The sequence below is a fragment of the Saccoglossus kowalevskii genome, chromosome 3 (genome assembly GCF_978046115.1).
Source record: "Saccoglossus kowalevskii chromosome 3, keSacKowa6.1, whole genome shotgun sequence".
Taxonomy (NCBI): Eukaryota; Metazoa; Hemichordata; class Enteropneusta; family Harrimaniidae; genus Saccoglossus; species Saccoglossus kowalevskii.
In genome coordinates, this window is record NC_140643.1 from 4,293,888 (window position 1) to 4,320,066 (window position 26,179).

Below are 26,179 nucleotides of genomic sequence, written 5' to 3' on the forward strand. Positions count from 1 at the left end.
TGCATAATATCACCATCAATTCCTGTCTCTGTACCAACTCTGAACTGAATTGGATCGATCACACATGTGTGAGAAAAAGCTGGTAACGTGAAAATGTGCACACACAGATGCACAGACACGACCCAAATTAATTCCGGGCGGGGGCTAAAAATCACCTACTGCACTGTGCATTCACTGTAGACAACAATATGAGAGGTAATACATGGTTGCCATTTATTACCAAATTAATAAATATAACTAAAATTAGTGATGATTCAACTGACTCAAAGGAATTCAAAACTATTATAACACAGATTTACCAAAACAAAGTCTGGTTGCCAACTATTAATAAACGTGAAAATAATAAATTACGGACCTACAATAAATTTAAACATACGTATGAATTTGAACCATTCTTGGAGCAGGTAAAAAATTTACAACACAGAGTCAGCTTTACTAAGTTTAGAATTTCTGCCCATTCATTACCAATTGAAAGGCTGCGTTATAAAGGAATACCTCCAGAAGAAAGACTTTGTACACTTTGTGACAAGCAGGCTATTGGTGATGAAGTTCATGTTATTTTCACAACAGTGAAATTTCAAAAGCTCACAATGTTTTTAATAAAGAAATTCTCTGTTATGACTCCACTAATAGCGAGCTCTCAAGCCAAGGTATTGAGCAATTGCTTGGAACAAAATATAGCTTCATTGCCAATAGCCTTGCCAAGTTTATTCATTGCATTTTAAATTATTTCTAAAAACTTTTTTCTTGTTGTGTGTTTTCATTGTGTTATTAATAGATTAGTTTCTTGGCCATGGACAATGTATTGTAGATACAAAGTTTTGTGTCAAATAATATTTAAAACTGATTGTGTAAAAATTACTTGTTATTCTGCCCAGGAGAGAAAACCAATCAGTAGCTGTCTCTCATTAATTATGCAAAATGCACCAATGCATCGAACTTGCCATCGTTGCATGTTTGTTTATATCATATATAAATTTGAAACCAATCATGTAAAAATTACTTGAGTTATCACACCCTCAAGTTACGCCAACAATGCCAAAATCTTCCCCTTACTATACCTTACCCTTCGTTTACACTACACTACGGGCAAGGGAAAAATGTATGCAGTGTTGTCTTTAAGCAGTATGGCTGTACTGCCACAGTGCTCTGTTCTACCACCATATTGGTCTAACTCAGCTGACCGTCACAGTACCATTGCTGAACTTTTAAATCAAATTAATTTGTAGTTGTAACACTATTGAAGCAATAACAGTTTTGTATGTCAATAATTTAGTGCATTGTGTAATTTAGTAGGTTGATCATCACAATTTCTGTTTGAAATTCTGTTTCTGAAAATCAAATGGATTGTGCATATACAATGTAAGTAAGGCTGTTTCTATTAACATTGGTGTAATTTGATATTTGCAGTGCGAGCAACAAAACTACTGTAGCCAGTAATAACTGTGACTGCAACAGGTTAGCATGTAAAAACACCATCTACCAGTAAAGACTGGCAGCATCACACATTTATTCTTTCCATCTTTCAAATCGTACTGAAGATGAAGGAAACAACCAAACTGGACTGTGTGTGTGTGCAAATGTAATACTTTATTGCAAGTCTCTTGTACAAACAGGAATACCCAATAAAATAATATATAAAGAGAGGATTGAATTTACAGTTACATTGGATTTCAAAAATATTATCTTTTCTTGGAAGTGTGTTGTCCCCTGATTAGTTATGTCATCTATAAAGCTGTTAAATGAGAGTAGTAATACATAAAAATAAAATTATAGCTTCACATATACAGTGATTAAAACCTTTGAGAAATTCCACACCCTAGCTCCGCTAAGAATATCTCTATGAATACAATATTGCACTACAAGGCACTGCATTACAAACAACATGCAATATAACAATACACAGCATTGCATAACATGGAAATAAAACAATACATGGCACTGTATTATAACAATACATGGCACTGCGTTATAACAATAGATGGCACTGCGTTGTAACAATAGATGGCACTGCATTGTAACAATAGATGGCACTGAGTTGTAACAATAGATGGCACTGCGTTATAACAATAGATGGCACTGCATTATAACAATAGATGGCACTGCATTATAACAATAGATGGCACTGCATTGTAACAATAGATGGCACTGCGTTATAACAATATATGGCACTGCATTATAACAATATATGGCACTGCATTATAACAATATATGGAACTGCATTATAATACATGGCACTGCATTATAATACATGGCACTGCATTATAATACATGGCATTGCATTATAATACATGGCACTGCATTATAACAATAGATGGCACTGCATTATAACAATAGATGGCACTGCATTATAACAATATATGGCACTGCATTATAACAATACATGGCACTGCATTATAACAATACATGGCACTGCATTATAACAATACATGGCACTGCATTATAACAATATATGGCACTGCGTTATAACAATATATGGCACTGCGTTATAACAATATATGGCACTGTATTATAATACATGGCACTGCGTTATAACAATAGATGGCACTGCGTTATAACAATAGATGGCACTGCATTGTAACAATAGATGGCACTGCATTGTAACAATAGATGGCACTGCATTATAACAATAGATGGCACTGCATTATAACAATAGATGGCACTGCATTATAACAATAGATGGCACTGCATTATAATACATGGCACTGCATTATAACAATACATGGCACTGCATTATAATACATGGCACTGCATTATAATACATGGCACTGCATTATAATACATGGCACTGCATTATAACACATGGCACTGCATTATAATACATGGCACTCCATTATAATACATGGCACTGCGTTATAACAATACATGGCACTGCGTTGTAACAATACATGGCACTGCATTATAACAATAGATGGCACTGCATTATAACAATACATGGCACTGCATTATAATACATGGCACTGCATTATAACAATAGATGGCACTGCATTATAACAATACATGGCACTGCATTATAACAATATATGGCACTGCATTGTAACAATACATGGCACTGTATTATAACAATAGATGGCACTGCATTATAATACATGGCACTGTATTATAACAATAGATGGCACTGCATTATAATACATGGCACTGCATTATAATACATGACACTGCATTATAACAATAGATGGCACTGCATTGTAACAATACATGGCACTGAATTATAATAGATAGCACTGCATTTTAACAATACATGGCACTGCATTATAACAATACATGGCACTGCATTATAATAGATGGCACTGCATTATAACTAGATGGCACTGCATTATAACTAGATGGCACTGCATTATAACTAGATGGCACTGCATTATAATAGATGGCACTGCATTGTAACAATAGATGGCACTGCATTGTAACAATGCATGGCACTTCATTACAACAATACATGGCACTGCGTTATAATATATGGCACTGCGTTATAATACATGGCACTGCATTATAACAATACATGGCACTGCATTATAACAATACATGGCACTGCATTATAACAATACATGGCACTGCATTATAACAATACATGGCACTGCATTATAACAATACATGGCACTGCATTATAACAATACATGGCACTGCATTATAACAATACATGGCACATAACATTGCATCATTCCTATAATACTGACTTCTTGTTGACCTTGTAACTCAAGCGAACAGGAAAACCTGTTATTTCTTTAGTGTTTAGGTTGGAAACTAAAATAATATGCAAAATAGTGTAATAGTATAAGATTAGCCTCATTACACATAGGCTATAAACCAATCACCTCCAGGCTACTATATAAACTGCAAAGTACACCACATCACCATATGCTCTCAAAAGTTTAGTATACTATTAAAAATTATAAGAATTTATATTAAAATATAGTATTTTTAATGTTTATTTAATTCTGTACAATTTGTTCTAAAAAAACCTTTAAAGTTGGGTCAGTCCACTTGAGGGCATTTTTTTATTGCATGTTTTTTTAAACTTTATATAAGACAATTATTTGTAGTATAACTTACAGGAATTCCAATGCTTTGATAAAGTATATTAACAATCTAATTAAAATCAGATTCTAGTTCGGGCTTTTTAATATGTATTTAATATTTTTTTTATTATTATTTTTCTGCTGGCTTTTTAAAATTTTTGGGATTTTTGCAATTACCAAAACTTTAAAAAACTAACAGCATATAAATAACAAATTAAAATATAAGATATTAAAATATATGAAAAAAAAAAGAATTTATACATATTTAAAAGAAGCCAAAACTAGGATAAAATTTTAATCAAATTTGTATATTGTACTCTGTATCAAGTATAATCCAATGATTAAACTTGAAACATTGTGAAACATAAACTGCTGAACACTATTACTTTGTACCTTGTTTTATAACATGTGTGCTAAAGAACATGGTTTTGTGATAGGATCAGTAATTTGAAAAACAAATATTGTTTTTTATTCAAGACAGTTTGTTGAGAGGATTGAAGTTTAACATAGCTACGGTACATTGTTCATTGGTTGCATAGTATGCAGTATACACATATCTGTCAAATTCAATAATTTGACAGGATTACAATACAAGAGAACATTAAAAGCTATGCAATAATTCACAGCAAATATGTTACTGATGCAGATGACTATGTAAAATAAGGTACAACTTAAAGCCCATTTTTCACTCTCATATAAAATAACTGAACATCAATCATGTACCGTGTTTGCTCTACTAATAGTGTATGTGCTTATACATAATAACACAGGTGCATTAATTGTTAAAATATAGTAATATTTTATGATCCAGTATAAATTGATTATGTACTTTTAATAGATCAAATATAATATTTATACTTGAAAGTGAGTGTGCCCACAGTTAACCAAATACATTCAGTGTAACATGTATATTTAATCATAATTACGATGTTATTGTCAATTCCACAAAAATAGAATCACATAAGTCTTCTCAGCCAAGTTTCAAGTCCATACAATCATTGATCTTTTCACAAAATTACATAAAGACTTTATAATATTCAACTTATGTTTGCATAACTTAAAAGTGACTAAAATTGACTTGTTCAGATGGTCTTGAATAATTGTTTCCAATGTCATTCATCAGTCTATAATTTTGAATTAATTTAGTTTTAGTTGTATGAAATATGGATCTATATTGGTAAGAATCCGTAGTCCACCAATAATAGAGCATAACACAACACAAAAGAAGAATACACCAACTCACCATCAACAGCAGGATGACCTTCAAATTATTCAATCTAAACAAAATTATTTTGTTTGGTGCAACACAGCGCCAGCCATAGTGATACCATGTGATTACAAGCTAGTATAAATGCTATACATCTTGACATGGACTGGTAGCACTTGTTTCTTTGTGATACGTCACACTGAATATAACATGATGATGAGTTGCTCTACTCTATGACAGTTATACCCGTTCTAATAAAACAATACGTGAAAAGGGCATTCAGAAAATATTAACCCAATGACCATCATTTGCCACTCGCATATAATCAATATAATTCCATGTAAAACAGATGCTTGCAATAATGGAGTTTTCAAAGTTTGATCCAAAATATACCAAGGGCAAATTTGTTTTGTTTGGTCAGAGGTGATGAATGTTAAATTTAATGGATACAGTGAAAGTAACATTTTGTAAAGGCGTACTAGAAATAGCTACATTTATTGATCACTGTGAGTTAACAACAGCAATATAAATATCTAAAAACACTAGAAAATCTGCTTAAAACATCAAAGTGTAGATTGTTTTAATTGGTATTGACTTGAACCACTATGGATTTCCCTAGAGTTGGCTAATATGAAGTGATTTACACTACGTCAATCACCATGGATTTCCCTAGTGTGGCTAATATGAAGTGATTTACACTATGTCAACCACCATGGATTTCCCTGGAGTTGGCTAATATGAAGTGATTTACACTAGGTCAACCACCATTGTGTTCCCTAGTGTGGCTAATATGAAGTGATTTACACTAGGTCAACCACTATGGATTTCCCTAGTGTGGCTAATATGAAGTGATTTACACTACGTCAACCACCATTGTGTTCCCTGGAGTTGGCTAATATGAAGTGATTTCCACTACGTCAACCACCATTGTGTTCCCTAGTGTGGCTAATATGAAGTGATTTACACTAGGTCAACCACTATGGATTTCCCTGGAGTTGGCTAATATGAAGTGATTTACACTATGTCAATCACCATGGATTTCCCTGGAGTTGGCTAATATGAAGTGATTTACACTACGTCAATCACCATGGATTTCCCTGGAGTTGGCTAATATGAAGTGATTTACACTATGTCAATCACCATGGATTTCCCTGGAGTTGGCTAATATGAAGTGATTTACACTACGTCAATCACCATGGATTTCCCTAGAGTTGGCTAATATGAAGTGATTTACACTACGTCAACCACCATGGATTTCCTTAGAGTTGGCTAATATGAAGTGATTTACACTACGTCAACCATCATGGATTTCCCTAGAGTTGGCTAATATGAAGTGATTTACACTACGTCAATCACCATGGATTTCCCTAGAGTTGGCTAATATGAAGTGATTTACACTACGTCAACCATCATGGATTTCCCTAGAGTTGGCTAATATGAAGTGATTTACACTACGTCAATCACCATGGATTTCCCTAGAGTTGGCTAATATGAAGTGATTTACACTACGTCAACCACCATGGATTTCCTTAGAGTTGGCTAATATGAAGTGATTTACACTACGTCAACCATCATGGATTTCCCTAGAGTTGGCTAATATGAAGTGATTTACACTACGTCAATCACCATGGATTTCCCTAGAGTTGGCTAATATGAAGTGATTTACACTACGTCAACCATCATGGATTTCCCTAGAGTTGGCTAATATGAAGTGATTTACACTACGTCAACCACCATTGTGTTCCCTAGAGTTGGCTAATATGAAGTGATTTACACTACATCAACCACCATGGATTTCCCTAGAGTTGGCTAATATGAAGTGATTTACACTAGGTCAACCACCATGGATTTCCCTGGAGTTGGCTAATATGAAGTGATTTACACTACGTCAATCACCATGGATTTCCCTGGAGTTGGCTAATATGAAGTGATTTACGCTACGTCAATCACCATGGATTTCCCTGGAGTTGGCTAATATGAAGTGATTTACACTATGTCAATCACCATGGATTTCCCTGGAGTTGGCTAATATGAAGTGATTTACACTACGTCAATCACCATGGATTTCCCTGGAGTTGGCTAATATGAAGTGATTTACACTACGTCAATCACCATGGATTTCCTTAGAGTTGGCTAATATGAAGTGATTTACACTACGTCAACCATCATGGATTTCCTTGAAGTTGGCTAATATGAAGTGATTTACACTAGGTCAACCACTATGGATTCCCTTAGAGTTGGCTAATATGAAGTGATTTACACTACGTCAATCACCATGGATTCCCTTAGAGTTGGCTAATATGAAGTGATTTACACTACGTCAACCACCATGGATTTCCTTGAAGTTGGCTAATATGAAGTGATTTACACTAGGTCAACCACAATGGATTCCCTTAGAGTTGGCTAATATGAAGTGATTTACACTACGTCAATCACCATGGATTTCCTTAGAGTTGGCTAATATGAAGTGATTTACACTACGTCAACCACCATGGATTTCCCTAGAGTTGCCTAATATGAAGTGATTTACACTACGTCAACCACCATTGTGTTCCCTAGTGTGGCTAATATGAAGTGATTTACACTAGGTCAACCACTATGGATTTCCTTAAAGTTGGCTAATATGAAGTGATTTACACTACATCAACCACCATGGATTTCCCTAGAGTTGGCTAATATGAAGTGATTTACACTAGGTCAACCACTATGGATTCCCTTAGAGTTGGCTAACAGGGTTTGCGCTAGTGTCTTGGCAAGACGAGTCCCACTTACAAAATTTTAAGAAATTGAAATTTGACCCCTGATAACTTTATTAGAGATTGGACCCCAGCTTGTCTGAAAAACTGGGTCCCTCTTCAATAATTGGAGTCCGGGAAGCAAAATATGGGGTTAACGCAATCCCTGGGCTAATATGAAGTGATTTACACTACGTCAATCACCATGGATTTCCTTAGAGTTGGCTAATATGAAGTGATTTACACTACGTCAACCACCATGGATTTCCCTAGAGTTGGCTAATATGAAGTGATTTACACTACGTCAACCACCATGGATTTCCCTAGAGTTGGCTAATATGAAGTGATTTACACTACGTCAACCACCATGGATTTCCTTAAAGTTGGCTAATATGAAGTGATTTACACTACGTCAACCACCATGGATTTCCCTAGAGTTGCCTAATATGAAGTGATTTACACTACGTCAACCACCATGGATTTCCCTAGAGTTGGCTAATATGAAGTGATTTACACTACGTCAACCATCATGGATTTCCTTAGAGTTGGCTAATATGAAGTGATTTACACTACGTCAACCACCATGGATTTCCCTAGAGTTGGCTAATATGAAGTGATTTACACTACGTCAACCACCATGGATTTCCTTAGAGTTGGCTAATATGAAGTGATTTACACTACGTCAATCACCATGGATTTCACTAGAGTTGGCTAATATGAAGTGATTTACACTAGGTCAACCACTATGGATTCCCTTTGAGTTGGCTAATATGAAGTGATTTACACTACGTCAAACACCATGGATTTTCTTAGAGTTGGCTAATATGCTGTGATTTACACTGCGTCAATCACCATGGATTTCCTTAGAGTTGGCTAATATGAAGTGATTTACACTAGGTCAACCACTATGGATTCCCTTTGAGTTGGCTAATATGAAGTGATTTACACTACATCAAACACCATGGATTTCCTTAGAGTTGGCTAATATGCTGTGATTTACACTGCGTCAATCACCATGGATTTCCTTAGAGTTGGCTAATATGAAGTGATTTACACTACGTCAACCATCATGGATTTCCTTGAAGTTGGCTAATATGAAGTGATTTACACTACGTCAATCACCATGGATTTCCTTAGAGTTGGCTAATATGAAGTGATTTACACTACGTCAACCACCATGGATTTCCCTAGAGTTGGCTAATATGAAGTGATTTACACTACGTCAACCATCATGGATTTCCTTGAAGTTGGCTAATATGAAGTGATTTACACTACGTCAATCACCATGGATTTCCTTAGAGTTGGCTAATATGAAGTGATTTACACTACGTCAACCATCATGGATTTCCTTGAAGTTGGCTAATATGAAGTGATTTACACTACGTCAATCACCATGGATTTCCTTAGAGTTGGCTAATATGAAGTGATTTACACTACGTCAACCACCATGGATTTCCTTGAAGTTGGTTAATATGAAGTGATTTACACTACGTCAACCATCATGGATTTCCTTGAAGTTGGCTAATATGAAGTGATTTACACTATGTCAATCACCATGGATTTCCTTAGAGTTGGCTAATATGAAGTGATTTACACTACGTCAACAATCATGGATTTCCTTGAAGTTGGCTAATATGAAGTGATTTACACTACGTCAATCACCATGGATTTCCTTAGAGTTGGCTAATATGAAGTGATTTACACTAGGTCAACCACCATGGATTTCCTTAGAGTTGGCTAATATGAAGTGATTTACACTACGTCAAACACCATGGATTTCCTTAGAGTTGGCTAATATGAAGTGATTTACACTACGTCAACAATCATGGATTTCCTTGAAGTTGGCTAATATGAAGTGATTTACACTACGTCAATCACCATGGATTTCCTTAGAGTTGGCTAATATGAAGTGATTTACACTAGGTCAACCACCATGGATTCCCTTTGAGTTGGCTAATATGAAGTGATTTACACTACGTCAAACACCATGGATTTCCTTAGAGTTGGCTAATATGCTGTGATTTACACTGCGTCAATCACCATGGATTTCCTTAGAGTTGGCTAATATGAAGTGATTTACACTACGTCAACCATCATGGATTTCCTTGAAGTTGGCTAATATGAAGTGATTTACACTACGTCAATCACCATTGATTTCCTTAAAGTTGGCTAATATGAAGTGATTTACACTATGTCAACCATCATGGATTTCCTTAAAGTTGGCTAATATGAAGTGATTTACACTATGTCAACCATCATGGATTTCCTTAGAGTTGGCTAATATGAAGTGATTTACACTACGTCAAACACCATGGATTTCCTTAGAGTTGGCTAATATGCTGTGATTTACACTGCGTCAATCACCATGGATTTCCTTAGAGTTGGCTAATATGAAGTGATTTACACTAGGTCAACCACTATGGATTCCCTTTGAGTTGGCTAATATGAAGTGATTTACACTACGTCAAACACCATGGATTTCCTTAGAGTTGGCTAATATGCTGTGATTTACACTGCGTCAATCACCATGGATTTCCTTAGAGTTGGCTAATATGAAGTGATTTACACTATGTCAACCATCATGGATTTCCTTAAAGTTGGCTAATATGAAGTGATTTACACTACGTCAACCACCATTGTGTTCCCTAGTGTGGCTAATATGAAGTGATTTACACTACGTCAACCACTATGGATTTCACTAGAGTTGGCTAATATGAAGTGATTTACACTACGTCAACCACCATGGATTTCCCTGGAGTTGGCTAATATGAAGTGATTTACACTACGTCAACCACCATTGTGTTCCCTAGGCTAATATGAAGTAATTGACACTAAGCACATTCTGATGGTTATTTCTATTATATTCATCTGTATTCAGCTGGTGACAAGTAGATTCCTGAAGAGAACTCAGAAAATGTGTCACTGATAGCAGATATTGTCTGGTTCATAAATGGATTGATGTGAGTCAATACACAGTGAAAACAATCTACTCCTATTTAGTTATTATGATATATACACATACAAAATATAAAAAACGTAAGCATAAATATAATAATGTTACTAATAAATATTAGAGGCAGTACTGAGCTTGGCATATAAGTTAGCCGAGTTTTCTATAAATATTGTAATTATACTACATAAATGTAGCACATGTCTTAGTAGCAAATAAAACTGGGGTATGAATGATCACAATTGGTAAGTCATTTCCACCACTTAAGTTTAATCCTAGCTGAATTAAACACAATAGGATTACAAGTGGATACAGTGGGGTGGTAAAATATTTGTACTCTCCTTTTAATCTTTACTTTAGTGATGGCTTTTTAGTTTCTTGTTTTGTCTTCTTAACTGACGTCAACTCCTCCAAGCTTGAAGATGTCTGCTGTGGTTCTGTTTTTTCTACTTCAGCTCGTTCTCTCGATAAAATATCACTTATTTTTGACAATGAGCTTGATGTTGGTACATCTGGCATTCCATTTGATATTTTTAGTTTGCTTGGTTTACTAACTGATGACACTTGTCCAAATAATTGGTCATGGAGTTGCATAATTTTGTCCACTTCCGAGTCTGATTTACTTGTTTCAGATGTCAGCAAAGCTTTCATTACTTCATCAGTATTCTGTAAATGGGTTAGACTAGTGGTCTTAGTATCTTCAGATGTACTATGGAAAATAAAACAAATTAATTTAATTTGTCAATTGATAATAGATGTGGTTAAATATTTGTACTGTATTTAATGTGTTGTCATTGTTTCTGTTGTAGAAGCCATGAATCTATCGGGTAAAGGAAATGTCTCTGTCGGGGAAAAAATGATTTGAAGAAATAAATGAGTAGAACATGAATGCCTGTGTTACATGCGCCTTCAGTTCTGCATCTAGATCCACTGCAAAATGGGAAGATCCACTCCAAAAACATCTTTATTTGCCAATAGCACATCCAGTGAGCATTAATGTAATCATTTATGATAAAGAGGTTATATTTCTGTAAATTAACTTACGTTGATGGTTGATTCAAAGCCTCTAAAACCTTTCTTGCTATCTCTTCTTGTAAATCTTTGGTTATTTCAATGTTATCAGTTGCTGGAAATGAAATGAAAGAACAACAAATTTAATTTCTCATCAGCATTAGACATATCTCTATTTACCATCATCATCATCACTGTCTGTACCATGCATACCATTACACATACCTCTGCTTACCATCATCACTGTCTGTAATGTCTGTACCATGCATACCATTACACATACCTCTGCTTACCATCATTACTATCTGTAATGTCTGTACCATGCATACCATTACACATACCTCTGCTTACCATCATCACTATCTGTAATGTCTGTACCATGCATACCATTACACATACCTCTACTTACCATCATCACTATCTGTAATGTCTGTACCATGCATACCATTACACATACCTCTACTTACCATCATCACTGTCTGTAATGTCTGTACCATGCATACCATTACACATACCTCTACTTACCATCATTACTGTCTGTAATGTCTTTACCATGCATACCATTACACATACCTCTACTTACCATCATCACTATCTGTAATGTCTGTACCATGCATACCATTACACATACCTCTACTTACCATCATCACTGTCTGTAATGTCTGTACCATGCATACCATTACACATACCTCTACTTACCATCATTACTGTCTGTAATGTCTTTACCATGCATACCATTACACATACTTCTACTTACCATCACCACTGTCGGCAATGTCTGTACCATGCATACCATTACACATATCTCTACTTACCATCATCACTGTCTGTAATGTCTGTACCATGCATACCATTACACATACCTCTACTTACCATCACCACTGTCTGTAATGTCTGTACCATGCATATCATTACACATACCTCTGCTTACCATCATCACTGTCTGTAATGTCTGTAACCATGCACACCATTACACATACCCCTACTTACCATCATCACTGTCCGTAATGTCTGTACCATGCATACCATTACACATACCTCTACTTACCATCATCACTGTCCGTAATGTCTGTACCATGCATACCATTACACATACCTCTACTTACCATCACCACTGTCCGTAATGTCTGTACCATGCATACCATTACACATACCTCTACTTACCATCATCACTGTCGGCAATGTCTGTACCATGCATACCATTACACATACCTCTACTTACCATCATCACTGTCTGTAATGTCTGTACCATGCATACCATTACACACACCTCTACTTACCATCATTACTGTCTGTAATGTCTGTACCATGCATACCATTACACATACCCCTACTTACCATCATCACTGTCTGTAATGTCTGTACCATGCATACCATTACACATACCTCTACTTACCATCACCACTGTCTGTAATGTCTGTACCATGCATACCATTACACATACCTCTACTTACCATCATCACTGACTGCAATGTCTGTACCATGCATACCATTACACATACCACTACTCACCATCATCACTGTCTGTAATGTCTGTAACCATGCACACCATTACACATACCCCTACTTACCATCATCACTGTCCGTAATGTCTGTACCATGCATACCATTACACATACCTCTACTTACCATCACCACTGTCCGTAATGTCTGTACCATGCATACCATTACACATACCTCTACTTACCATCATCACTGTCTGCAATGTCTGTACAATGCATACCATTACACATACCTCTACTTACCATCATCACTGTCGGCAATGTCTGTACAATGCATACCATTACACATACCCCTACTTACCATCATCACTGTCTGTAATGTCTGTACCATGCATACCATTACACATACCTCTACTTACCATCATCACTGTCTGTAATGTCTGTACCATGCATACCATTACACATACCCCTACTTACCATCATCACTGTCGGCAATGTCTGTACAATGCATACCATTACACATACCCCTACTTACCATCATCACTGTCGGCAATGTCTGTACAATGCATACCATTACACATACCCCTACTTACCATCATCACTGTCTGTAATGTCTGTACCATGCATACCATTACACATACCTCTACTTACCATCATCACTGTCTGCAATGTCTGTACAATGCATACCACTACACATACCCCTACTTACCATCATCACTGTCTGTAATGTCTGTACCATGCATACCATTACACATACCTCTACTTACCATCATCACTGTCTGTAATGTCTGTACCATGCATACCATTACACATACCCCTACTTACCATCATCACTGTCTGTAATGTCTGTACCATGCATACCATTACACATACCTCTACTTACCATCATCACTGTCTGTAATGTCTGTACCATGCATACCATTACACATACCTCTACTTACCATCATCACTGTCTAATGTCTGTACCATGCATACCATTACACATACCCCTACTTACCATCATCACTGTCTGCAGTGTCTGTACCACGTGCACTAACATCACTGTCTTTACTTCTTGTGTGTTCCTTCTTTTTACTTTCTTTGGCTGAGCCATGTTTCCAACCAAAGTTTTGAGTTTTCTTTGAGCTTTTGATGTTTTTCTTTGCAATGGATAGATGAAAGGAGCCGATATTACCACCACGGAAACTAGACAAGTACCTCTCTGCCTCTGTAATGATACATGTATGAGTGATCAGTATTCTAGTACAAGACAGCAAACATACAGTCTGTTAGATTAAACATAATTCTGCAATTCTTGTGATCCACAAATGAAAACATAAACCTGAGGTGCATATATATTCAATAACAAAAAGCAATTTCCATATTTACCAAAAATGACAAATATTCAGCAAAATTAGTGAATTAAAGATAAATAATTTAAGAGAGGTCTATCCAAAGTACATATACACCAAGTATCAAAGTAATCAGATTTGCTGTATTCAAGAAGTTGACGTGGATAACCACTGACAATCAGTAATATGATTAGCACCTCTGAAAGTGGAAAGCAGAGCTAAAAACATAGTTGAACTCTGGTGACGTTGCCCTTTGTTATATAATATAATTCCCTTTATCATGGTTTGTTTCAATATAAATATGCATTGTCATAATTAATTTTGAATACAAACAAGTTTTGGGGTTAAACCAACAGTGGGGAAGCAGTCTACCGAATGTCCTTAAAAGATGTAAATATCTTACAAAAACATTGGTGCCTTATTTGTTTAATTATTTTAAGGGGCATAGTTTCCAGCTTTATTCAAAGTAATTCAGATATTTTAGTATAAAAACAAATGCCTCATTGCAGAAAAAAAGTGCTGCATTTAGACATGAATACAGTACTCATTCCGCCCAACCTCCCGCTTTTATAGCTTTTTTTCCGACCGCTTATCGCTTAATTTCCGACCGCTCGCTGCTTTCCGACCGGAAACCGACCGCTTTTTTTTCCGCTCGCTCGCGTTCGCTTTTGTTCGCTCGCTCACTCGCTTTTGTTCGCTCGCTCGCTCCTGCTATGACTGGCTTCAGAAACACCGTCCGCTTGCCAACCGACCGCTGGAGTAACAATGATCGTACATTGTATGTATAAACTTAAGTTTTTATTCGTAATAAATTTAGGTTTTAATGACGATTCAAAATACAACGCCTATTGCTTCTCTGTTTTGGAAAAAAAGACGCCTTCAAATCACTTGACACATTGTAACGTTTGCTACGCAAGTCGAACTGTGACCTGTATTTACATATTTACGTCCTTGTGTGTGTAGTTCAAGCAGCTATATAACTGGTCAATCGCGATATTATTGAGTACTAGTATTTGTGTGTTGTGGTTGTGTGTTTCTGTGTGATTTTGACTAAATTTATTCCGAACGGCGCTCAAAATAATTTGACACTTTGTTATTTGCGAACGCAACTCACACTATGACTCTTACTCAATTTGCACAAGTAATACAAATGCTGTAGTTCAGAAAATCTATTGGTTAACTTTTGATCGTGTCTGGGTGCGCAAAACAAAACTGCACATATAATTATCGCATAGCTGAATTTCTACAAATCAATTGGACTTAAACTACTAGTATAATGACTGTGACGATTAATCGCTTGTCTGATTACATGTGACGACGAATTATTGGATTGGCAGCAGCCGGACGAAAAATGAAAGAGATCTCGGAACGGTTAATTTGTTGAGGAAAACAAAACAAACGCAGCCAGTGATACATTTTGAAAACAAAAATCAGAGGAAATCAGAGGCAATCAGAGGCGCCGACCACGCGCGTTAGAAATAAATAAAACATCTGTTTTAGTATGTTGTGACAGTCTCACCAAACTCTTTTACTCGCGCAATATAATTATGTTATTTCCCAAAGCACTTATATTTAATACATTGACGAAAAACACCGCAAGAAAAAATGTAAATCAGGCTTATAATTACAAGTAACTCTACTCGAACGCAATGAGTGAATTCGAGAAAAATTATGCTGATGTGAGAACAAGCCATATACCCACGGAGTACTCGCTAAAACATCGAGAAAATGTGTCATTTCAAAGGGCACCCTTACAAATAATGTCTGTGATTGTGTGAACATGATAACGTGCAAACAAGGAACAGAGCTCGTGGTCCACCAAGGAAACTTAGCGATGACGCAGTTTTAGATGTATACGGCTGTTGAAAACAGAGACTCCTTCGTTCTCATATAAGCAGGTTCACGTGGATGTATTATTTTCAACTTTTACCAACAACGCTATGATAATAAAGACATTGTGAAATTATTTTGTTTTTATGTAGAAAAATACAGTAATTTTACCAAGTAAAATCATATTTATTAAAATTGTTGTTCATACATGAGTTGTCGAACACACTACATAGTTTGTAATTTCATCCAGCTCCTTTCAGTCACGATTCAAGACAAATAAAAGGCACAAATATAGATAATATAGCAAATTATTTTTTTCTGTAATATTCGTGTGTAATCAGTAATTATGAAAAAAAAAATTATGGGTACATATGGAATACATTTCGTTATGAATTATTCTTAATATCAATTTCTAAATTATCTTGTCAAAATCAGTTTTTTTTCAGGGTTTTCCCCCCAAAACGAAAGAATTTCATAATGTCGGGAACGAGAAGTTTTTGTTGTTGTTGTTATTATTATTTATTGGGAACGGAAAGTCTTTATCGTAGTGCTCCGCCTCGGTTGACGATGAGCTCTTCGGGTCGCTAAAACTGTATGTGCACCTCTGTTGGGGTGAACATTTGTATTATTATACTGAATAAATCTTAGAACAGAAATGGTGGCACTCAATCATGGCAATCTTATAGGTCATCGTCAGAAAGATTTTCGGAGGCAAATTTAATCTTGAAGGATTGCAGGAAATTGACCCTTAACGATTCATCATTAATCGGGATTCAGGTACCATAGTGTTTGTAACAGAAAAAAAAAAAGGTTTTCGCGGGGGATTTTTCATGCAAACATTGTGAATGGTTCCCCGACACTGATTCCTTTTTAACTTTCAATTTTTCTAAGACGCGGCAAACCCTGCTCATGACCGGAGACGTCGTCGAGATGCAGGTGCGATTCCTCTTAGCAACGCGTTCTATTCATTTCCAAAGCGTGTGGTCGGCGCCTTTGATTGCGTTTATTTTATTTTTTTTTATTCAAGTAATCTATCACTGGCAGCGTTTGTTTTGTCGCGTCTCACAACTTAATGTCCAAGCTGACTTTGTTTTGGCTGTAAGTGAACTACGTACAGCTCCTGAAAGTATTTCGCCCAGAGTTCGCAAAAAACGGAATACCCTGCAAACTTTGAATCCTTTATTTTATAACGAGACATTGGGCGCAAAAATAAAAACCATAATTGTAATTCAACAAGTTTATGTAACGTGTTAGTCCGCTTGCCAGCCGCCTAGTTAAAAAACGCGATCTCCATTGATGTCGGCTTCGACAACTTCGGACAAGTAAGATGGGCGCTGGCCGACATTACATTTGCAAGTATTGTATTTGTTTGACAAATTTTACACTGCTGTCATTCTATAACAATCGATTGGTCGTTTTTTTTTCAGTCTTACTATTCCTGCAGATATTCTTCAATTGTTATAGGTGCCATAGATTTACATATCTACAACTTGACCCGTGTTAAACCCAAACCATGCGTGCATGACAACCGTCACCCTATACACGGTTACTCAATGAATACCATACTCTACAGTAGACATTTTTAGCTCTCCACCAAAAATTGAATGGTTTTATTTCATATTAGTTGTGTCTGTGTCAGTGTCGTATTTGATTTCACATGTTTGGTTCGATCTTGTTTATGGTGGACATTATTGCTACGCGTATGTATTATTACCAATTTTATATGGCCGTGTGATCTACCGTATTTTTTCAACGGTCGTTCTATAAATTTTTGATTGTATTTATTCTTATTTTAACATCATAAAAACAAAAATGACACACTTGTACATGAAACAGTAGGTAATGAACTGTAAATGCGGGCGGTTGCTCTGTCAGGCGAGCGAGCGAGCGATTGCGCGAGCGGATACTTCCGGATTTGCGCGGTCGGAAAAAAAGCGGAAATTGCGCGGTCGAATTGAACAAAGCGAGCGAAAAAAAAGCGATCGAAATCCGGAAGCGGGCGGGAGGCTGGGCGAAATTAGTACTGTAGCTTCATAAAACATGCAAGATAACAGAAAATCTTAGTTGCCTTTTGTCCAAATATTTTGTAAAGATTCACTGAGACAAATATGAACTGCCTCATTGTGTGACTACTGTATTATATGAAAAGTAAAAAAAAACACCCTCTATGAATAGTTATCATGTTGCAAGCTCTGCTTTGTATGCAAATCAACTTAAATAGTTAGTTGGTGTCCAGTGGAGGGAGAAGTCAACAGCACTGTTGCCTCCTGAGAATCCACATCTTCAAACATGGCAATCTTTGTTTTTGAAGTGCCTTTTTATACTAGTATTATAAAAACTATCATTCTGTTCTAATAGCTGAAACATATTCCTGTGAATTTTCATTTGTCGAATGAATTGTTTGTCAAATACAGAATACATATATTTTAGTACAATTTTCTTTTCAAAATGTGGATGAAACGTTTTGCTTTTTATGTATTTTTTATGTATTGTTTTTGATTTGATAATTTTGAACTAAACAGATTTTCTATTAGCTTCAGATCTTGATCAAAGTTTGGCACCCAGTTCATAGAAGTGCTTATATTGATTTTCTGACATCTTGTTTTCTGTAAAGATTTTATTGGTAGGTTTGCAAATGTGTATCAGACTGTGCAAGCTCTCCATGAGTTGGTTTTGAAACCAAGTATAGTATTCCCATGGGATTTGGGGGATACATTACCAAGGATATTATTGCAAGATAAATGATTTGCTTCATTGAACACATACAACAATGCATATTTCCACTGAGATCAGTGACCTTTGATGTGTTACACCAGTCAAGTAGAAACAGTCAAAATATTTTATAGATTTTTCAATTTTTGTATGATATTTTCATACAGGACATCTGTTGTTCAAACTCAGGGAAGACTTTATACTGATGAATAAGGTGACCAAGTGTGATGAAGTTTGGAATAGAATTAGTAAAGTTATTATGCACACAATAACAATTATTAACGACGACGATGACAACAACAACGACAGACAAAATTTTTCCCTTAATATACCTTTCCCTTCCATATGTGATGCTACGGGCAAGGTAAAAACATTATTTAAATTTTTATTAGTTGATACCACAAGGGAGCACTGAAAACATATTACTTGCTTGTCCACTGAAGATCATTAGAACGTATTGAAATTCTGTCCACCCCATATGTACCCTGAGATATGCTTTTCATACATTATAGGTTGGCAGTTCATTATTGTTAAAACAAACAATTTGTTTTATTTATAGTGTAAACAAGCAGCCTCTCGGCTGAGATAGCTCCGCTGTTAGCAATGCACATTTCAATTAAAGAACAGAAGATATCATTAGAAAATGAACAATATGCATAGTATCAATGCAATGGCACTTGCTGTTTTCAACAAGAATTCAAAAATATCATTTTTCACCATAAATGATTGTGGTTTTTAACAAGAAGAAAATATCACTTTTTACCAAAAATGACAAAAATATTCACCAAAATTAGAGAATTAAAGATATCATTACAAAATGAATAAATCTGAGAGAGGTCCACATGTAGTACCTATATATGTAATATCAAAGCAATTGGACTTGCGGTTTTTAACAAGAAGTCGAAAATATCACTTTTTACCAAAAATGACAAAAATATTCACCAAAATTAGAGAATTGACGATATCATTACAAAATGAACAATTTTGAGAGAGATCCACATGTAGTACCTATATATGTAATATCAAAGCAATTGGACTTGCGGTTTTTAACAAGAAGTCGAAAATATCACTTTTTACCAAAAATGACAAAAATATTCACCAAAATTAGAGAACTAAAGATATCATTACAAAATGAACAAATCTGAGAGAGATACACATGTAGTACCTATACATGTAATATCAAAGCAATTGGACTTGCGGTTTTTAACAAGAAGTCGAAAATATCACTTTTTACCAAAAATTACAAAAATATTCACCAAAATTAGAGAATTGAAGATATGATCATGAAATGAACAAATCTGAGAGAGGTCTACTCAAGGTACATATACACCAAGTATCAAAGCATTCAGGCTTGTAGTTTTCAAGAAGAAGTCGAAAAAGTAAAACATTGACACGGACGCCGGACGCCAACGGACAATCACTCATATGATAAGGTCCGCTCGACAAAGTCGACAGCGAAGCTAAAAAGGTGACATAGTGATGAAAGTTTGTGAGAAATGTCTAGTGACAATATGCACATATATGTAGTCAAGTGAGAAACTGATGCTTGTACCAAGCTCACAAATGACTAATAATACACCCACTTGGGACAATATATATTAGTATAATGTTGACCAGAAAATAACGGGTCGAAATTTTGATGAGAACAATTATTTGTATTACTTAATGAAAATAACATTACCGGTATCTACATAACAGATCTAGGAGACAATATTATCAACATCTGGTTTAATACAAATTACTTCAAAACAAAAAATGTTAAAGACAATTCAGACACATATGAGTTACAAATGTAAGGTAATATTATACCTTGTTGTGATAACGGACATCCAGGAACAACCGCTCTTTGTAATAACACAAACAAAGCTGTAGTAGCCACTTTATGGTGCCCCTGCATGACAGATGTACAACCTCTTAACACTGCATCTTCTACTCCAGGTGCTATAGCATGATTCCATGATAAACTCAACCACCTACAAATACATACATTATTAATATACATCTAGAATCAAACACAATTTATCGTCCTGTAATAACTGTATTTGCACTTGTTCTAACATTTGAATGTTGTCTTTTTTTGGGTAAACAATGTCACTAACATTGGCATACTCAAGATTATTGACGTCTAATTCAACACTTTCTTTTCAACCGAATCAGAAATGAATGCAAACAAAAACAATTAGGAAATAGATGTACGCAAATTATACACTGTGTTAGTAAAGTATGCAAAGTATGCTCCCAGGCAGTACAGGCATGCATCAACCTCCACAACGGTCGGCCCATATGGTTGCAGTACTACCTTCATGCATTCCTATACTGCCTGAATGCATATTTTCATGATAACCTCATATTTCATACATGGTATTGTCAAATCTGCATATTTCTACAGTTCTCCATGTGAAAATAAAAATCATTCATCACAAAATATTGAACACATGATACCTGTATTTTTTAGATTCTTTACTGTGTGGAATATCAGAACAAATTTAACATTTTGGTATTTACATTTCTTTACAAAATATATGTTCCTATACTAGGAGTGTTGCAGTGTTTCTATTTCTGTTTATTTGCAAGTAAGGAACTGCCATTGCCATCTTTGAATATATACTTTGGTTGGAACATAAATGGTGCTGGTACAATACACTAATTCACTCAGACACACACTACTCATAAAAGCATACCTTAAAATGGCCTTTGGTTTGTTGACTTCAATAGGACATGCAAAGAAATGTCTTGGACCAAGAACCAACTCTGATAATCCTAGCTTTGTAAGACAGGCATTAAGTCGCTGCCAAACTCCTCCAATCCACTCTACTGCTTTATACACAGGATCTGCCGTGGGTGGCTGTTTTCCACCGTATTTGTGAATAAGTCTTCTTCGTAGATGTCTCTGTAGCAGTCCTCTCACTGGCTCATTGTCACATTTTAGATTAACCCATCGGAATTTCTGTTGAACTGACAAATCAAGACCTGTAGATCTGCAGGAAGAGGAATCATATTTAAAATTATGAGATCATTCACAAAGCTCTATTGTGAACGTTAAACTTTAATGCAAAATAGATAATTGTCTGAATTTGTGAGAATGATAGTTATAAGCATACTTTCAGTTTTCAATGTCAACATTTGTTTCTGCTTCCTGAATTTTTTATTTGGTCTTTACTTGCTAATCTTTTTAATCATGTTTTGATGATTCATTAAAATGTGACTCAGTTATGAATTGTGGTAAAACAAGTGAATTCTGGGAAATCCACAAATATTTCTTGAATTATGGCACCCTGCGTGCACCGGTAAATTTGACACATGCATTTAATAGGAATGCATGAAACTAAAAATACATGGATGACTATCAAATAATTACCTAGCTTTATCCATTGTACCCAAGACATAGCAATCCTCTTGAAGATAATAAGAAGAATTCTCTCCATCTTTAGAATCATCTGAAGATATACACATATATTTATATTACAATGAGTCGTTAAGATGGATATATAACCTAAAATATACACAGATGATTTTTCCAGTCTTGTCTGTGAATTGACTAGGAACACTAATCAGGTGGGGTACAGGCATAATGAGAGCATTGTCTTCACCTTAGGGACAAATATAAGCATATTTTGATGGATGGGTCAATATTGTTCAATTCCTCACCTATTTTCATATTTATTGTATTCGCTGGACCTCTATATTCTACAGCATATATCAACTCACTTAAAACTTCAGATAATGATATACGACTTAAATCATCCAATACTAGAATAGGAATTGTCTTTTTATCATCTATATTATTTTCTTTGGTTGATATTAAAAATCCTAAAAAATACATGAAAAGAAAAAATTGTATTATTTAATAGCGTGTTGATTGAGTTAGTCAGAACCAATGAACATTTATTTGTCATTTGTATTGGTGCTGAGACATTTACTAACTCACTGGGATGAACTGGCTTGGTGCTGGGACATTCACTAATTCACTGGGTTGGTGCTGAGACGTTCACTAACTAACTGGAATGAACTGAGTTGGTGCTGGGACGTTCACTAACTCACTTGGATGAACTGGGTTTGTGCTGAGACGTTCACTAACTCAATGGGATGGACTGGGTTGGTGCTGGGAAATTCCATAACTAACTAAGATGAACTGGGTTGGTGCTGGTACATTCACTAACTCACTAGGATGAACTGGCTTGGTGCTGGATACATTCACCAACTCACTGGGATGAACTGGGTTTGTGCTGGGACGTTCACTAACTCACTGGGATGGACTGGGTTGGTGCTGGGAAATTCTATAACTAACTAAGATGAACTGGGTTGGTGCTGGTACATTCACTAACTCACTGGGATGAACTGGGTTGGTGCTGAGACATTCACCAACTCACTGGGATGAACTGGGTTTGTGCTGGGACACTCACTAACTACTGGGATGAACTGGGTTGGTGCTGGTACATTCACTAACTCACTGGAATGAACTGGCTTGGTGCTGGTACATTCACTAACTCACTAGGATAAACTGGCTCGGTGCTGGTACATTCACTAACTCACTGGGATGAACTGGGTTGGTGCTGGGACATTCACTAACTCACTAGGATTAACTGGGTTGGTGCTGGGACATTCCATAACTAACTAAGATATGAACTGGGTTGGTGCTGGTACATTCAGTAACTCACTGGGATGAATTGGGTTGGTACTGGGAAATTCACCAAACAACTGGGATGAACTGGGTTGGTGCTGGGACATTCACTAACTAACTAAGATGAACTGGGTTGGTGCTGGGACATTCACTAACTCACAGGGATAAATTGGGTTGGTGCTGGGAAATTCACCAAATCACTGGGATAAACTCGGTTGGTGCTGGGACATTCACTAACTCACTGGGATGAATTGGGTTGGAGCTGGAAAATTCATTAAATCACTGGGATGAACTGAGTTGGTGCTGGGACATTCCATAACTAACTAAGATAAATTGGATTGGTGCTGGTACATTCACTAACTCACTGAGATGAACTGGGTTTGTGCTGAGACAATCACTAACTCACTGGGATGAACCGGCTTGGTGCTGGTACATTCACTAACTTACTGGGATGAACTGGGTTTGTGCTGGAACGTTCACTAACTCACTGGGATGAACTGGGTCTGTGCTGGGACGTTCACTAACTCACTGGGATGAACTGGGTTGGTGCTGGTACATTCACTAACTCACTAGGATAAACTGGCTCGGTGCTGGTACATTCACTAACTCACTGGGATGAACTGGCTTGGTGCTGAGACATTCACTAACTCACTGGGATGAACTGGGTTGGTGCTGGGACATTCACTAACTCACTAGGATTAACTGGGTTGGTGCTGGGACATTCCATAACTAACTAAGATATGAACTGGGTTGGTGCTGGTACATTCAGTAACTCACTGGGATGAATTGGGTTGGTACTGGGAAATTCACCAAACAACTGGGATGAACTGGGTTGGTGCTGGGACATTCACTAACTAACTAAGATGAACTGGGTTGGTGCTGGGACATTCACTAACTCACAGGGATAAATTGGGTTGGTGCTGGGAAATTCACCAAATCACTGGGATAAACTCGGTTGGTGCTGGGACATTCACTAACTCACTGGGATGAATTGGGTTGGAGCTGGAAAATTCATTAAATCGCTGGGATGAACTAAGTTGGTGCTGGGACATTCCATAACTAACTAAGATAAATTGGATTGGTGCTGGTACATTCACTAACTCACTGAGATGAACTGGGTTTGTGCTGAGACAATCACTAACTCACTGGGATGAACCGGCTTGGTGCTGGTACATTCACTAACTTACTGGGATGAACTGGGTTTGTGCTGGAACGTTCACTAACTCACTGGGATGAACTGGGTCTGTGCTGGGACGTTCACTAACTCACTGGGATGAACTGGGTTGGTGCTGGTACATTCACTAACTCACTGGGATAAACTGGCTTACTGCTGATACATTCACTAACTCACTTGGATGAACTGGCTTGGTGCTGGGACATTCCATAACTAACTAAGATATGAACAGGGTTGGTGCAGGTACATTCACTAACTCACTGGGATGAACTGGCTTGGTGCTGAGACATTCAGTAACTTACTGGGATGAATTGGGTTGGTGCTGGGAAATTCACCAAACCACTGGGATGAACTGGGTTGGTGCTGGGACATTCACTAACTAACTAAGATGAACTGGGTTGATGATGGGACATTCACTAACTCACTGGGATGAACTGGGTTGGTGCTTGAACATTCACTAACTCACTGGGATGAACTGGGTTGGTGCTGGGACATTCCATAACTAACTACCGGTAAGATATGAACTGGGTTGGTGCTGGTACATTCACTAACTCACTGGGATGAACTGGCTTGGTGCTGAGACATTCAGTAACTCACTGGGATGAATTGGGTTGGTGCTGGGAAATTCACCAAATCACTGGGATGAACTGGGTTGGTGCTGGGACATTCACTAACTAACTAAGATGAACTGGGTTGATGATGGGACATTCACTAACTCACTGGGATGAACTGGGTTGGTGCTTGAACATTCACTAACTCACTGGGATGAACTGGGTTGGTGCTGGGAAATTCACCAAATCACTGGGATGAACTGGGTTGGTGCTGGGACATTCACTAACTCACTAGGATTAACTGGGTTGGTGCTGGGACATTCACTAACTCACTAGGATCGACTGGGTTGGTGCTGGGACATTCCATAACTAACTAAGATGAACTGGGTTGGTGTGGGGACATTTACTAACACACTGTGATGAACTGGGTTGGTGCTGGGACATTCACTAACTCACTAGGATTAACTGGGTTGGTGCTGGGACATTCACTAACTCACTGGGATGAACAAGGTTGGTGCTGGGACATTCACTAACTCACTGGGTTGGTGCTGGGACATTCACTAACTCACTAGGATTAACTGGGTTGGTGCTGGGACATT

At 36.7% G+C, this 26,179-nt stretch overlaps 1 protein-coding gene across 1 annotated transcript in view; it reads right to left on the reverse strand.

The window, feature by feature from the left end:
* Nucleotides 1-11,250: 11,250 nt before the first annotated feature.
* LOC144353147 (cortactin-binding protein 2-like) overlaps nucleotides 11,251-26,179 on the reverse strand; it is a 90,344-nt gene continuing 75,415 nt past the window's right edge. Inside the window, exons 17-23 of the mRNA XM_085496645.1 lie at nucleotides 22,883-23,044; nucleotides 22,593-22,671; nucleotides 21,916-22,212; nucleotides 21,044-21,207; nucleotides 14,359-14,568; nucleotides 11,953-12,034; nucleotides 11,251-11,617 (exon numbers count right to left, since the gene is read on the reverse strand). Coding sequence (XP_085352771.1) covers nucleotides 11,260-11,617; nucleotides 11,953-12,034; nucleotides 14,359-14,568; nucleotides 21,044-21,207; nucleotides 21,916-22,212; nucleotides 22,593-22,671; nucleotides 22,883-23,044 — 1,352 coding nt within the window. The 3' untranslated portion in view covers nucleotides 11,251-11,259. The remainder of the gene's footprint in view (nucleotides 11,618-11,952; nucleotides 12,035-14,358; nucleotides 14,569-21,043; nucleotides 21,208-21,915; nucleotides 22,213-22,592; nucleotides 22,672-22,882; nucleotides 23,045-26,179) is intronic.